The following is a 14,385-nucleotide window of genomic DNA, read 5'->3' as shown; positions in this document are numbered from 1 at the left end:
GAAATGACAATTTTATGGAGATGCTTTTCTCCTTGCACAGGCATAGATTTCTATGCTTGAATTAAGTTGTCAGGCTTGCAAAAAAAATATCACACACACTGAGGTATCTCAGTGGTTTTAAAACAAGTCATTTTACTTTCAAAGTGATATAATGCACCACCGCGGATATTTTCTGTGTTTTTCCTGCAGAATAACCCCTCTGGAGCATTTTTCTTCTGCCTGTGGTCTCATGATCATCTTACATAGCTAATATCAGTCTTCAAATCTTAAATTTGCAAGGCACCGTGAATCTTTTCCATGGCACATAGTACTTAGAGACCAGTTCATGGTCACCAAATATGCTAGAAAATGTACAGATGTAAATAGTGTAATGAAATCCCATGGAACTATCTAGAAGAGTGTATCTTTATCATACCAAATTGTGAGTTCTTAGTCATACTTTAAATTGAAGTACACTCTCATTTGGGTTACTATTCTTCTCATATTGCCATTTCTGGGTCTCTCTTTGAAAACTGAAGAATACAATGCTTGATGTTATCAAATTATTTAGAAAATTGTTTGCTCAGTCCTATGCAGTGGATTCTCAAAGACTCATTCAAACCACTATGAAACACAAACAGTAAATCACAAGGTCTTCTGCATGTGTGTTAGTCTTTAACTGAGAATATGACACCCAAATACTTTTAGCCATTAGTTATGTTAGCTTTTCATGTTTTTCATGGTCATAAAAATCCTGGTAAGCGTGGAGAAGACTCTTTTTTGTGTGAATTTGATTTCATGAGTTTTCTTATTTTGTTCATTTCAACATGTTTTGTACATAAAACCTTGGCACACCTGTGGGTAGTGTTAACTGTGATGTATGAAGCTTTTTCACACTGCACCATATCCACACAGTGCAGAGGAACCATCATGTGATCCTCCAACTTACAGTGCTTTTCAAAAATAAAATTACACTATATGAAGAATATATGTACACTATTCATGGCACATCAACACTTAGCATCTTAGAAAATGTGAAAAGATATGCTTATTGTTTCATTGGCTTTATTTTAGGTTACAATATTGAAACTCATTCTACATATATTTATAAAGCTCTGGTTTATTCTACATTAAATAGACACATTACTCCAATGAATAAATAGACAAGTTTTTTCCTTTTTTTAATTTTTCATACATTTGAGAGTAAATCTTTTATACCAGAAGCATTTTGACAGTCTTTTCTTCTAGTATATCAGTTACATATTATTATATTCTGATTATTCTGAAACAATAATTATTATATTTTTCTACATCATATCTTTTTAGATCAATTCACTTACAGTATAGCCTGAAAATGATTGCTGTTCCTGCGTAAGGGAAACAGTCAAGAAAGGCAAAGCAGGTGTTCTTAGCTCTGAAGAGTGTTTATAGGAAACAGAAGAAGAAAAAGTGAAAATAATTTGCCAAATATGTCCTTTAAATCCCACATGATAGAAGGAAGGTAGTGGGGAAGAAAATGAGAAGCCACAGTAGGACCAGCCTATTGAAGCAGTGTGTTTAAGATAAATGAGCAGAAGGAACAGATGATGAAAATGGTTAATATCTAAGTAGGGATAATGGTCATAGGAGGAAAACAACAAGCAAAGAAGTTGAAAGTAGTGGGGTACCAATTCAGGTGCATCAGTAGAAGAGGGAGGCAGAGAATGCTGGAGTTGCTCTGTGCTGAGTTATGGAAAGCCTCTGAAGAGCCACAGACCTCCCATCCACACACCAGAGCCAAGCCCAGAATTTCACCATTATGTCTGTTTGACCTTCCTTGCTCCACTCAGATACCTGGCCACAGCACCAAGAACCTTAACACAGAGCCACAAGGTGCCCAGTGTGAGACCTAGCAGAAAGAGCAAGACATCCAGCATATACTGCTCATGCCATGGTTGCTGGAAAACATATGGCCTGAGATGTGCTGCATCCCCTGTCTGCAAGATGTGATCTATCCAGCCCACAAGCCTCTGGGCAGGGGTCAGAGGTTGGGACTGCCTGATAATCTTGGAAGCCATTGCTGCAGACTTGTACCTGTGAACATAGAAAGATGGAGGGTATTACCAATTTCTGTGCCAGAATTTAGATCTTACATCACAAACAAACATATGCATAAGCCCCCCCTCTTCATCTCTGTCTCTGTCTCTTTCTGTGTGTGTGTATCTGTCCCTCTCTCTCTCTCTGTGTATCCCTATCTCTGTTTCTCTCTATTTCTCTCTCTGTCTCTCTATCTTTCTATCTATCTCTCTCTGTCTCTCCCCCCTCTCTCTCACACTCAAACACACACACACACACACACACACACACACACAATTTCTAGTGCATATCCATAGGTCAACTCTAAACAAAATGAATATTGTTACTCAAGTCCATCCGAAAGTTCCCATGGCCAAATAGATTACCCCCACCAAAACCATGAACATGTGGATAGTTGACTGCAATTGGCTAAAGAGTAATTAAATGAATGAATGAATGAATGAATGAATGAATGAATAAATAAATAAATAAATAAACAAATAAATAAATAAATGGAAGCAAAGATTGTAAAACAAGAAATGAAGTTGAGAGGGGGCAGTTTAAGACATTACATGGAAGAGTTCAAGGAGAGATTAAGGTATGAATTTGGTCAAAATACACTACATATAAGCAAAAAACTTAGAGAATAGGTACAAAACAATCTTTTGAAGTTAAATATGAAAACAAAACTTACACAGAATGATTATAAGTAATTTGTGAAGGGAAAATATTTTGATGTAGAAATACAATAATCATTGGAGAAAAAGAATTGGATGTGAGAGGGCATGGGTAGGGAAATGAGGTGGAGAGATCAGATGTAGGGACATTCAGGAAGAGAGGGCCAGGAGACTGAACCAAAACAACTGAAGGAAACAAATGCAGAGACCCACAGCCAAATATTAGACCATGTTCAGTGAGTCTTATAGCAGAGTTGGGGGAAGGATTGAAGGACCCTGAGGGGACAGGGACTACACAAGATCAACAGAGTCAAAGAACCTGGACCCTTGGTGGTTCCCAGAGACTGAATGACCAACCAAAGAGAACACACAAACTAAATCTAGCTCTCCACACCAGCACCAACACATATGTAGCAGATGTGTGACTTGGTCTTCATACAGATACACCAAAAATTGGAGAAGGAGCTGTCCATGACTCGGCTGGCTGCTTGTGGAACCTGTTTTCCTAACTGGTCTGCCTTGTCTGGACACATAGTGGAGGATATACCTAGTCCTGCAGTGACTAATTGCCAGGGTGAGTTAATAAGGGGAGCAGATGTGCCAGGGTGGAGTGATGAGGGGACAGATGTGTCTAAGTGAGTTGATAAGGGGGGCAGATGTGCCTAGGTGGGTTGATGAAGGGGGAAAGGCCCCATTTTCAGAGGAGAAGTGAGTTGGGATTGAAGGGGCTATATCAGAAGTAAACTGGAAGGAGGGGATTGCAATCAGGATATAAAATGAATGAATAAATAAATTAATGGGAAAAAATTTCTTAGCTGTTAGAGTTGCTTGACCCTATGACCTTCAATGTTGGTTGCCTCTTAGATTTCTGGAAAGAGGAAAGGATATAAAAGAGGCAGCAGAGGCTGAGAAAGTGAATTGGGTTAGCAGAGTGAGGAGAAGGCAGTTGTTGTAGAAGATACTGTTAAGAGACTGTTGAATCAGGAAGAAGAAGCTGAGCTGAGAAGATAGGCTAGAACAGTTGTTATAGTTTGGAGCTGCTAGTACAGGGAAAACTGAGAAAGGAGACTTTTTAAGCAGAGGAAGACTGAAGGAAGAACATTTGGTTAGAAGAAGCCTTTGAAAGGGCTGGACTGGAAACTGGGAGGAGGGCTGGCCAGGAGTTAAGAGAAGTGGTCACTGTTTGTAGCAAAGAAAAAGACATATTTTACATCCTATAGCATGGAAATAAGGAGATACTAAATAATGTGCAACAGACGTATATGTGATTTAAGCCATTGGGACATTGAAACCTGAATACTTTTTACAATATTTACAATAATTTGTGTTAAGTCACTGTGCTGAATGGGCAAGAGCTGTGTGGTTCTCCAAGCTCCTGGTCCTGCCCAACTTGTGGTATATTTGTGAAATTTTCTTTATAACAGATCTGTCCTGAGCCCTAGAAACAGAATAGAACTCAAACACATTCCTTCTTCATGGTGTGTGATTTCTACGTGCTAGTTTGTGACAGACACTAATAGTGCAGGTGTTTCAAATGTCATAGAGAAAGTCATGAGGGAGATCAGACACAATAACATGCACATGTCCTCTCCTGTTTCAATTGGAATTCTATTATAGGTAGCCAAAATATAAGAGGTCATAAAGATATTTTAGAAAGGAAACCATCATATCACCTTAGGCAGAAACATCTTTCGCACCTCACCTAAAATTAAGATGAATAGCAAAGGAAATGCTAGACTATCAAGTACCATAAACAAATTTTAACACAGATCACAAAATTCTGGTTTCACTGGAAAACAGAGAACACAGGTGCCTGTGTCAGGCTTGCATTAAGCCTAAGGGATCACAACCCCAGAGAGCTGCATACCTCTTGTCTTCTATGACTTCTTTCATTGTGAGTGCAAATGTCTCTGCCTTGAGCTTCTGTATCTGAATAGAAACACCAATTTTCTTTGCTTCTACTCGGACCATGTTTTCAGGTTGGTCAGCAAAAAATGGAATGCCCACTATGGGTACTCCATGCTGGATGGCCTCGTTTAAACTGTTCAACCCCCCATGGGTGACAAACAGACGAATGCTAGGGTGAGCTGGTGCAAAGGAGAAAGATAGTCCCAGATGTCACTATGAAAGCTTCAGATACCGGGTAAAGCAGCAGACTCAAGAAATAACCATGTGCAATGGAAAATGAACTTATTGATTTTGTTTTGATATTTGTGGTGTTCCAAGATATGATGTCTAACCTTCCCTTTGTAGTGAAATGCCTTACTTCAATACAAGGACATCAAGCTACAAGGAGAGTGAAAAGCCAGGCATGTTTCCTGTCCTCCTATTCATCCTCATCTCTTCTGATGATGCTCTTCTCTTCACTTTTCTCACCTGTTCCTTCTCTTGCTTTCTATATCTGCTCTCTTATAAAGCTTATATTCTGTGTGCTATCTCTTCTACTTCAAGGAATGTTTACAGAGGGAGATGGTAGATAAGTCACTTCAGGATGTACATGTCTTGGTGTCACTTCAACTTCAAAGCAATCTATCATTTATTATGATCATATAGAAATCATCCCAAACTATGCCTCACACAAAATCTAGCTATGGTCACTGGAAAGTGAGCCATTTTCCCATTTCTTCAACCTGTAACATTAACATAAGTGTGTCTGACTTTTCAGCCCATAGCTGACAAACAAGATGTCTCTACATGCTTACATTCATATTTGTGCTTTTGAATTGCTGGAGTGTTTTTACATCATTGTGAAAACAATGGCATCAAATACTGCCAGCTGCCCCAGACCATAGTTATAGTTCACCTATTGTCCAAGATTTTGTTAGATTAATCCTATTCAATGTTAGATATTGTTACATCAAGGCGGCATTACTGATCATATCTAATTAGGTACTAGAGACCTGTGTGAATTGGAAAGAATAAGGCAGTTAATGCTATAGTCAGTCTAGAGTGCAGCCTGATCCCTCCAAGAATTCTAGCTGCTATTGCCTTACCCCTGGAGATAAATCTTTTCTTGTAAGCAGGCTTTTCTTCTGTAAGTCAAATCATTCAGACGTCAGATATCAAGTATGTCTCAAAATCATGTAAATGGAAGTAAAGTCACAGGTCCATGAGGAGCTTACCCAGAAGGTCAGTCTGTGGAAGCCAATCCATGATTTTGACATTTGGGGCCAATCTGACATCTTTAGGCCAAAGAGAATCCTTACATGTCCATAGCACCCCTTGAGGGAGGTGACCAAAGGCACTGTTCATCTCCTTAAGAACTTCCTTGGTCTGATGCATGGTCACTATGGAGCCCAGGGCCACAAGGACAAAACCTGAGTCTCCAAACTGAGAGATAAAATTCTCCAAGTCCTAGAAGAATCATAGAGGGAGGAAGCCAAAGGAAGTGTAAAACACCAAGGCAGTAATAACTTGAAAGCAAGTTGGGTACTGAACAAACCCATACTTCAGATGCTCATGTTCATATGACACAATCCTTTCTTAGGCCCTGTGTAGCTGTGTTGCGTGCTGTGTTCACGTTTACTATGGGGCTGTGGAATCCTGGGTGTTCGGCCACACCCCCAGAACCCAGAGACCTAACATACCTAAAGCCCCGCCCTTCTCCCACTTCCAATATAAGCAAACCCCTTCTAACACTTTTGGGGAGAGTTTTGTCACCATCCAAACCCACTGTCATGTCAATAAATCTGTCCACGTGCCTCTTTGAACTCTGGAGTCTTTGCATAAGTCAAGACTCATGCGTGCCCCTGTCCATGGGGGGCAGGGGAGGGAGAGAAGCCTTTTCCGCCTGCCCCGGTGCCCTCTGCACTCTAGCAGGCTGTGGGACACTTTCTCCTGACAACAGCGGCCTGTGCACTGCCTCCGTGGGGCCGCTGGCCTGTGTCGTATCCCGTGTGCCTGGCATCTCTGCTCCTGAGACCCTGCTGCGGTCACTGCTGGCAGTGTGGGCAGGCAAGACCGCATCGTCAACACAGAGTGCTGAGACCTGCGGGTCCCGGGATGGCACTCGGTTGGATGGTCTATGCTGTTGAGTCCTGTCGGCTCGTGCCTGCCCTGCCGCCCGCGCACCCCTTGAGAACATTGCCCAACATCTGGCACATACAGGGACCACTGACACCCATGGCCAGGAATGAACAAATCACTTCCAATGGGACACGAAGTCTAGACTCCTGTTTTCCCAGCGCACACCACAGCTGCGTATGCTCTCTTTTGCTTCTATTTTACTGTGCGTCCACAGACCCTTGAAATAGAGGGCAAATCGATGTGCTGGCATGTTCAGACACACAGCCCCGCATCCCCACAATCTCTCTCCTGCTGCACTCTCCCCCCATGGCGTTAAGGGCCCAGAGCAGAGATTTGGGGGTTTTACACAAACACCCGCTGAGGTCTGACTTGAGTTTATTCCTGCCTGAGTACCAAGCCTTCTGTGCCTGCTTCTTCACTTCGGCGATCTCTGCCTCCCTCAGACATCTGCTCCAAACAAGAGACTTGGACAACTCCACGCCCGCTTGCTCCCAAGACACACGGACCACCATCTCCCCCTGGTTAGTGGTGGACAATGTACACAAAGCCAGCACAGAAGCTCTGCCCGCTGGCGCCTGCGAGAACTGTGAGTTACATCTCAGTCCATCCATCTCCACCTCCACACTCTCTCCTTCTCGTGCTTGTGGTTAACGCCTTTTTTCTAATTGTGAACTACAATCTAACTTCCGCCTAATTAAAAAAACTAAGTTTCTCTCTCCACGGTGTTCCCTACAAAATGACAGAGAGTCCTTAATCTCCATTCTTTACCCCTCCCCCCAAAAAATTTCTCGAGCTCTGCCTACCAAGAGGTTTGCTCCTCCCCCAGGGGTCAGCTTTTCAAACTCTGCCTACTAGCCTAGTGTAAACTTCCCCCACTCCTCTGCCATCTGCTGCCGACTGGTTACAGCCCAGCTGACTCGCCTGTAACAAGAGGGCTGGCTCCCTGCTTGCCCCCTTCCCCACTTCACCTTCTAGGTCATTTGCGGCCAGCTACAGCCCAGCTGGCTTGCCTAATAGCAGAGAGTCTGAGACTCAATCTGCCACCTTCCCTTCTGTTTACCTTACAGTTTCTTTCTTACAACTAAAAACTCCAGGCAGAGCCTAGAAAAACTGCCGCTGCCTGTTCTCCCCTCCCCCTCTAACTGAGGACAGCCACCAGCTTCTCCCAAGAGCTACTCTTTGCTGGCCTCCAGGTGTCTCCCCACCATGGCTCAATCTTACACAGCCTTTTACTCCTTCTGACTTTCCTATCAAACACCCATATTTCTTGCTTTGAACTTTTCTTCAAAGTTAGCCTTTCCTTTTCTCTAAGAAAAACAAAGGGGGGAAATGCCCCAGATTCTGACAGCTCCCCCCCCACTGATTTTAAACTCTTCACTAACAATTTTCTCCCAAACAGGGTTACCTACAACAACAGTGTTCATGTTTTTCAACCCAAAATTTTTCGCTTTCTGTTTAAAGGTCTCCTTTTCTCTCTAACACTCATGATATATTCCCAACATTTGTTTTTCAATTTTTAAAATTTCTTCAAGGTTTGAAAGTCATCTAAATCTACTTCCACAGGTTAAATCAACATGCTGACCACCACCTTTCAGCTTTTAATTAACAACTAATTTTCCTTCACAGACAAACTGTAGATGATTACTCCAGATATTAACACAATGTTTTTTTCCTTCAGCCATCCAATTTCCTCAAACACCTTTGACTTTCCAGGAGTGATTTAATGCTTTCCAGATATCTCCCTGCCGGAGATGCTGCTTCGCTGTGATTATACCCACAGATCCAACAGAGACAAACTGATACCAAGACAACACCACCTCCTGGAACCTGCCAAGCTGCCTTCTCCCTGTCATCTTGTCTGACTGAAGACCCAGAGATGCTTGCTACCAGCTACAGATGAACTCTTGCCAAAGTCACAAAGCTGAAGTGACGTGTTAGTGAGGAAATCATAATGTCTATTTAGATTAATCAGATGTCATTACTCTCAAATTGTACAATATGTATTTAATTGATTCAATGACTCCTTGCTTTCCCAACCCCAACCCTCAATTCCCATTACCCTTGGCTTGATTGTGCTACAACCCCTAGTCTGTGTGGTGTTTTCTTTTATTTTCACTAAAAGATGACACCTCTCCTGAGAGGGAATTGTGGTTAGCAGGCTGTGAAGACCGGAAAGCCTGGTAGTAGAGCCCTAGAAGCCCCGCACCCTAGTCTCTGAGGCTAGTCTCTGAAGCAGAAGGTGCTTCGGGCCTCCCAAGCCTTCTGGCTCTCTCAGCTTCAGCCTTCCACAGTCCCACCCACAGAGGGGCCCACAGCCACTTGTCACATGAGAATAACATCCCCACATGTGACCTACATTATATCTCCACCTTCAGAGATGCCCCCCCTCTTATGAAAGAAAAAAGGGTGGATTGTGGGGCTGTGGAGTCCTGGGTGTTTGGCCACGCCCCCAGAACCCAAAGATCTAACATACCTAAAGCCCCGCCCTTCTCCCACGCTTCCAATATAAGCAAATCCCTTCCAAAAATTTTTGGGAGAGTTTTGTCACCATCCAAACCCACCATCACGTCAATAAATTTGTCCACATGCCTCTTTGAACTCTGGACTCTTTGCATAAGTCAAGACTCATGCACGCCCCTGTCCATGCGGGGCAGGGGAGGGAGAGAAGCCTTTTCCGCCTGCCCCGGTGCCCTCTGCACTCTAGTGGGCTGTGGGACACTTTCTCCTGACAACAGCAGCCAGTGCACTGCCTCCGTAGGACCGTTGGCCTGTGTCGTGTCCCGCTGCCTGGCATCTCTGCTCCCGAGACCCTGTGGTCACTGCTGGCAGTGTGGGCAGGTGAGACCGAATCATCAACACAGAGTGCTGAGAGCAGCAGGTCGCAGGACGGCCCTTGGTTCGTCAGAGATCTGCACTATTGTGCCCTGCCGGGAAGTGCTGCCCACGCCCACGCCGGGTCGTGCCCATGCCGCTGCCTGTGATACCCAGGTGCGGGCTTTGCCCAACAGTTTACTGCCTTTATTAGCAGTCATTATTCACCATGAGCTCTTATAAATTGTGTAGCCTGTGGTTTTACTGAGAGAGGTCTACTTCCAAAATTTCCCAGCTTATTTTGAGTGACAATCTTAGGTACAAAACTCAGATTCAGTCATTGAATTTGGTAGTGATAGGTCTCCAAAAAGTCACATAGAAACAAAGAATTTGAGGGGAGGTGGCTTTAGGAAATTGTTACACAGGAATTCAGCATCTCCATATTGTACCATAAGATTACTCAAGTTGGCTCTCAAAGAGCTTCCTATGTCCTCAAACTCCCCATATGTTGTAAGTGCCTGAGTTTTCAGCCTTTACCTAACCCACACACCTATACATATATTTGTATATTCATACACTCATATATAAAATTTTATTTGAGTAACGGATTCCTGTTGCTCAAAGTATAGACTTGGTAGTAGCCTAATTGTTAAGAGTAGTTCTATGTTTAACAACTTGAGGCCTCTCCAAACTGTTTTTTTTTTCTTTTTGTACATCAATTTTATTATGTTATATTTATGGTAGAAATATACAATAGCATATATAAAATTTCTTCCCCAGCTTAGTTCTATACATTCTTGCAATCTGGTTTTGTTCTTTGTCTCTGGTTGCAGAATAATGATAGACACATAGAATTGGCTGAGTATTCTTCCCTGCCTCAAATACTTATATAGAGGAACTACCATCAATCTTAAGTGTTTGGTTTCATTTGCCACTTAATCTATGTTATATTAGACTTTCTTAATGAAAGATTTTCTTTGGTTTGTCCCACACAATTTAATATCACAAGTTTAAGATTTTCTATCTGTCCTAGAGTCACTTTTATCAACAGATATCCATAGTAATTGTCCATTTATGTAGGTCACCTTATTTTGTGATACACCATGTTAGTTCCCTTGAAATCTTTTTTTTTTTTTTTTGGTTTTTCAAGACAGGGTTTCTCTGTGTAGTCCTGGCTATCCTGAAACTCACTCTGTAGACCAGGCTAGCCTCGAACTCTCAAACTCAGAAATCCGCCTGCCTCTGCCTCCCAAGTGCTGGGATTAAAGGCATGCACCACCACTGCCCGACCCCTTGTAATCTTTATAGTCTTAAATAATAATAGGTAATTTTTCACTTTAAGATTTAATTATTTGATTGTTCTTTCTTGTTTTCTCTATGTCTCTATTGGGTTGCCATCATATTTTTCTCTTTTGCTCTGTTTATTCCAATTATTTTACTATTTATTTTTTAAATCATCCTTGCTGTGATTTTTAAGCCTCCTTTCTCCTAGAATCCTGTTTCCTTCTCTCTTCATTATATATTTCCATATATGGAAGGGTGATGTTATCAATCTCATGGATTGTTTTAGAGTATTTTTATATTTTTATGTTTTGTTGATTTCTTTATTATCCCACTATGATAGGAGATTTTTAATTCAAGATTTTGAAATTTACTCGGATTGTTTTTTATCTTGCTATGTGATAATGCCCAAACCAAGGATGTGGTTTTGTGCAAAGAGAAGATTATATGCCCTGTTCTTGTTGGAAAAAAATACTTCAGCTGGAGAGATGGCTCAACATCTAAGATAACTTGCTGTACTTTCAGAGGACCACAGCTCAGTTCCCAGCATATACATAGCAGGTCACAGCCCTATGTAACTCTAGCTCTTGGGATCTCCTGTCCTCTTCTGGTCTGTTCTGGGCCAAAGAACACATATATCTGGTACACAGACATACATGCAGGAAAAACACTCAGACACATAAAATGATTTTAAAAATAAATTTAAAGATACTCTAATTTCTAATAATTCTGAATAGTTGAGTGTGTTATTGAAGATGATAATGGGTATAGGTAGTCTTCTAATTGTACAACTGTAAAATTAAATTCTTGTTATTATCTTTAAATTCCTTACACTTTTCTTCATATTTTAATTTCATATTTGGGGCATATATGATGTATTTCTTACATTTTCTCTGTGAATTAACTGTTTCACATATTTTAAAAAATGTAATTGTAAAGTTTGATAAACACAAAATTTCAAATAGTTATATATAGTATATAATCTTCAGTGAAGGGTTTTTTTTTTTTTTGGAAGTGGGGAGAGGGGGTTAGAGACAGGGTTTCTCTGTGTAGCCCTGCTGCCCTGGAACTCACTCTGTAGACCAAGCTGGCCTCAAACTCAGAAATCCCCCTGCCTCTGCCTCCCAAGTGCTGGGATTAAAGGTATGCACCACCACTGCCAGGCCAAAGTCTACTTCTTATATTGACAACCACAACTGTCTATATTGCTTCTAACATGATTCTTAAAGAAACATGTGGTCAAATACTCTACAGAGTAAATTCCATACTGCTTTGTCAGGCATTCCTTCAAAACATTTCTTTCTACCTTTCTCTTTGACAACTATTTCATCTCCCTGTGTGCCAATATCTATTTCACCTGTGTAGAAGATGAGGCTTCTGTCAATCACATCTAGATCTCTAAATGTAAATAACCTTTTACAACTTGGAGATTCAGTCAGGGAGCCCAGATGATAACTATCTCACTTCCACATCTATATACTGCACCCCTACTCCACCAATTTGGGTTTTCAGAAGATTGTATCCAAACCCATAGCTGACAACTCTTTCCAGCAATGAAAAAAAAAAACATATCATTCAGAGATCACTGCCAAAACTCTTCTTTTCACACAGTGTAAACAAAGGTAGGGACTGTAGTACCCAGTAGAACCAAAAGAAATCTGTTCCCTCTTTGCTATTAGATGAAAATAGGAGAAATGTCACCTTTATCACTTCAGTATCTCACCATCACTGTATAAAAACATAGGTGATCATTCGTCCCAGCAAGGGACAGGGAATTATAGAAGATAATGTCTTTGAAATAGCAACCACAGAGTGACAGGTAAAAAGCAATCAAAATCTATTAGCTCTCTGTACTTTTGAATTTTCAGTGGTGGTGATTTTGAGTCTGCATTGATCATGCAAACCACATGGTAGCTGCATGAAGTATAAAGGGCACAACAGACTGAGGACACAAAATAACATACAAAGTTCTTGTTGACACTCATGCTAAATTCTGTCTATGTATGTCTTCTGAAAGGGGTACATGTTTCATCATGAAAAGTCTGCCTTCTAAACAAATATAAAATGTGCAGACATTTGATGTGTGTGTGTGTGTGTTTGTGTGTGTGTGTGTGTACAATCAAAGTTCAATTGGAAATAGCAACACATACTAAAGGAGTTCTTCTACCAAATCCAGGAGACTACAGATGGGCAAAAGAAACTGATAACTCTTACCAATATTCAGGTCTTCATCCTCAGCATGGAGCATTCTGACACTGTACTTTCACAACCCTAAAAATGTAGGCTGCACATAACTCTCTTACATTAAGATACTTCCTTTCAGGACATCTCTGATAAGTGACAACCCCCACCAGAGTCCTGAAGGTCTCTAAATGAAATATAAATGGAGAGCCAATGTAGCACTTACATGGGGTATTGGCTGAACAGGTTTGTCCAGTAAGCCTCCCACAAAGACCGTGTTGGGAAACAGGGGACGAGCAAAATCCAAGGCAAAGTCGGAGTTGACAAACCACAGCTCAGCTTTCAGTAGAAGGTCAGACAAAACTGGCCGAGAGCCTTCAGAAAAATGTTCCTGGATGGTACCATCATATTGAGAAAGCATTTCCTTTCTCTTCATGGAGAAATCAAAGAACATAAGAAAGTTCTTCACTCGGCCCCAGAAATCCATTTGGTCAGTTAGACCAGAACCATACACTGGAACATAAGACAAGGGGCTTGGTAGCCCCAAGTCCATAAAGCTAATTTGCCCAGGATAAAAGGACACAAATGGTTTCCCAAGCTTTTCAGCAATCAGTAAAGAACAGAAGTCTAATGAATCAAGAAGTACTACATCAAAATTCTCATTTTGTAAGAATTCCATGATGTCCTTTCTGCTTAATAGGTGACTGCATACGCTGGCAAAGTTTCGATAAATCTTGACAAGGGTGTGATGTTCAAACCTGTAATAAGCAAACAAACAAATAAACACAAAAATATTTTGAGATTTTTTCATATTCTTTAGAATGATGTTATGCTCAGTGAAAACATTCTGCTGCTAGACAAACACATGACTATAATTCTAACACTCTGGAAATGGAGACAGGAAGATCAAGAGTTTAAGGTCAGTCTAACATTCAGACCTTGAGGCCAACAGTGCCTGAGCTAAATAAAATTGTGACTCACTTAGATAAAAATGATTTCTAATATATTTTATGGAATGGAGTTCTGTGGCCTGAAGTTTTTACATTTATTCTATTTAAAGATAGACATTCATTTGTATTGCTTCCTATGTAAACCTTATTGCTTTCATAAAATAAGATATGCTTTTTAATTAAAAGTAAAGCAAACATACAGAAAGTTGTTCTACAGGTTCTTCCTTCCTACAGGGAGATATTTCTTTATTTCTTAGTAATCTTTGCTCATTATAGAGAGGGAGAGAGAGAGAGAAAGAGAGAGACAGATGAAGAGAGAGAAGAGATAGATAGATAGATAGATAGATAGATAGATAGATAGATAGATAGATAGATAGTAGAAAGAAAGAAAGAAAGAAAGAAAGAAAGAAAGAAAGAAAGAAAGA

At 41.0% G+C, this 14,385-nt stretch overlaps 1 protein-coding gene across 1 annotated transcript in view; it reads right to left on the bottom strand.

Moving 5' to 3' along the window:
- Positions 1 to 1,098: 1,098 nt before the first annotated feature.
- LOC114621364 (UDP-glucuronosyltransferase 3A2-like) overlaps positions 1,099 to 14,385 on the bottom strand; it is a 28,927-nt gene continuing 15,640 nt past the window's right edge. Inside the window, exons 4-7 of the mRNA XM_028767616.1 lie at positions 13,237 to 13,768; positions 5,834 to 6,065; positions 4,579 to 4,798; positions 1,099 to 2,052 (exon numbers count right to left, since the gene is read on the bottom strand). Coding sequence (XP_028623449.1) covers positions 1,776 to 2,052; positions 4,579 to 4,798; positions 5,834 to 6,065; positions 13,237 to 13,768 — 1,261 coding nt within the window. The 3' untranslated portion in view covers positions 1,099 to 1,775. The remainder of the gene's footprint in view (positions 2,053 to 4,578; positions 4,799 to 5,833; positions 6,066 to 13,236; positions 13,769 to 14,385) is intronic.

The sequence above is a fragment of the Grammomys surdaster genome, unplaced genomic scaffold (genome assembly GCF_004785775.1).
Source record: "Grammomys surdaster isolate TR1022 unplaced genomic scaffold, NIH_TR_1.0 174, whole genome shotgun sequence".
Taxonomy (NCBI): Eukaryota; Metazoa; Chordata; class Mammalia; order Rodentia; family Muridae; genus Grammomys; species Grammomys surdaster.
This window is presented reverse-complemented; position numbering and strand designations above follow the sequence as displayed.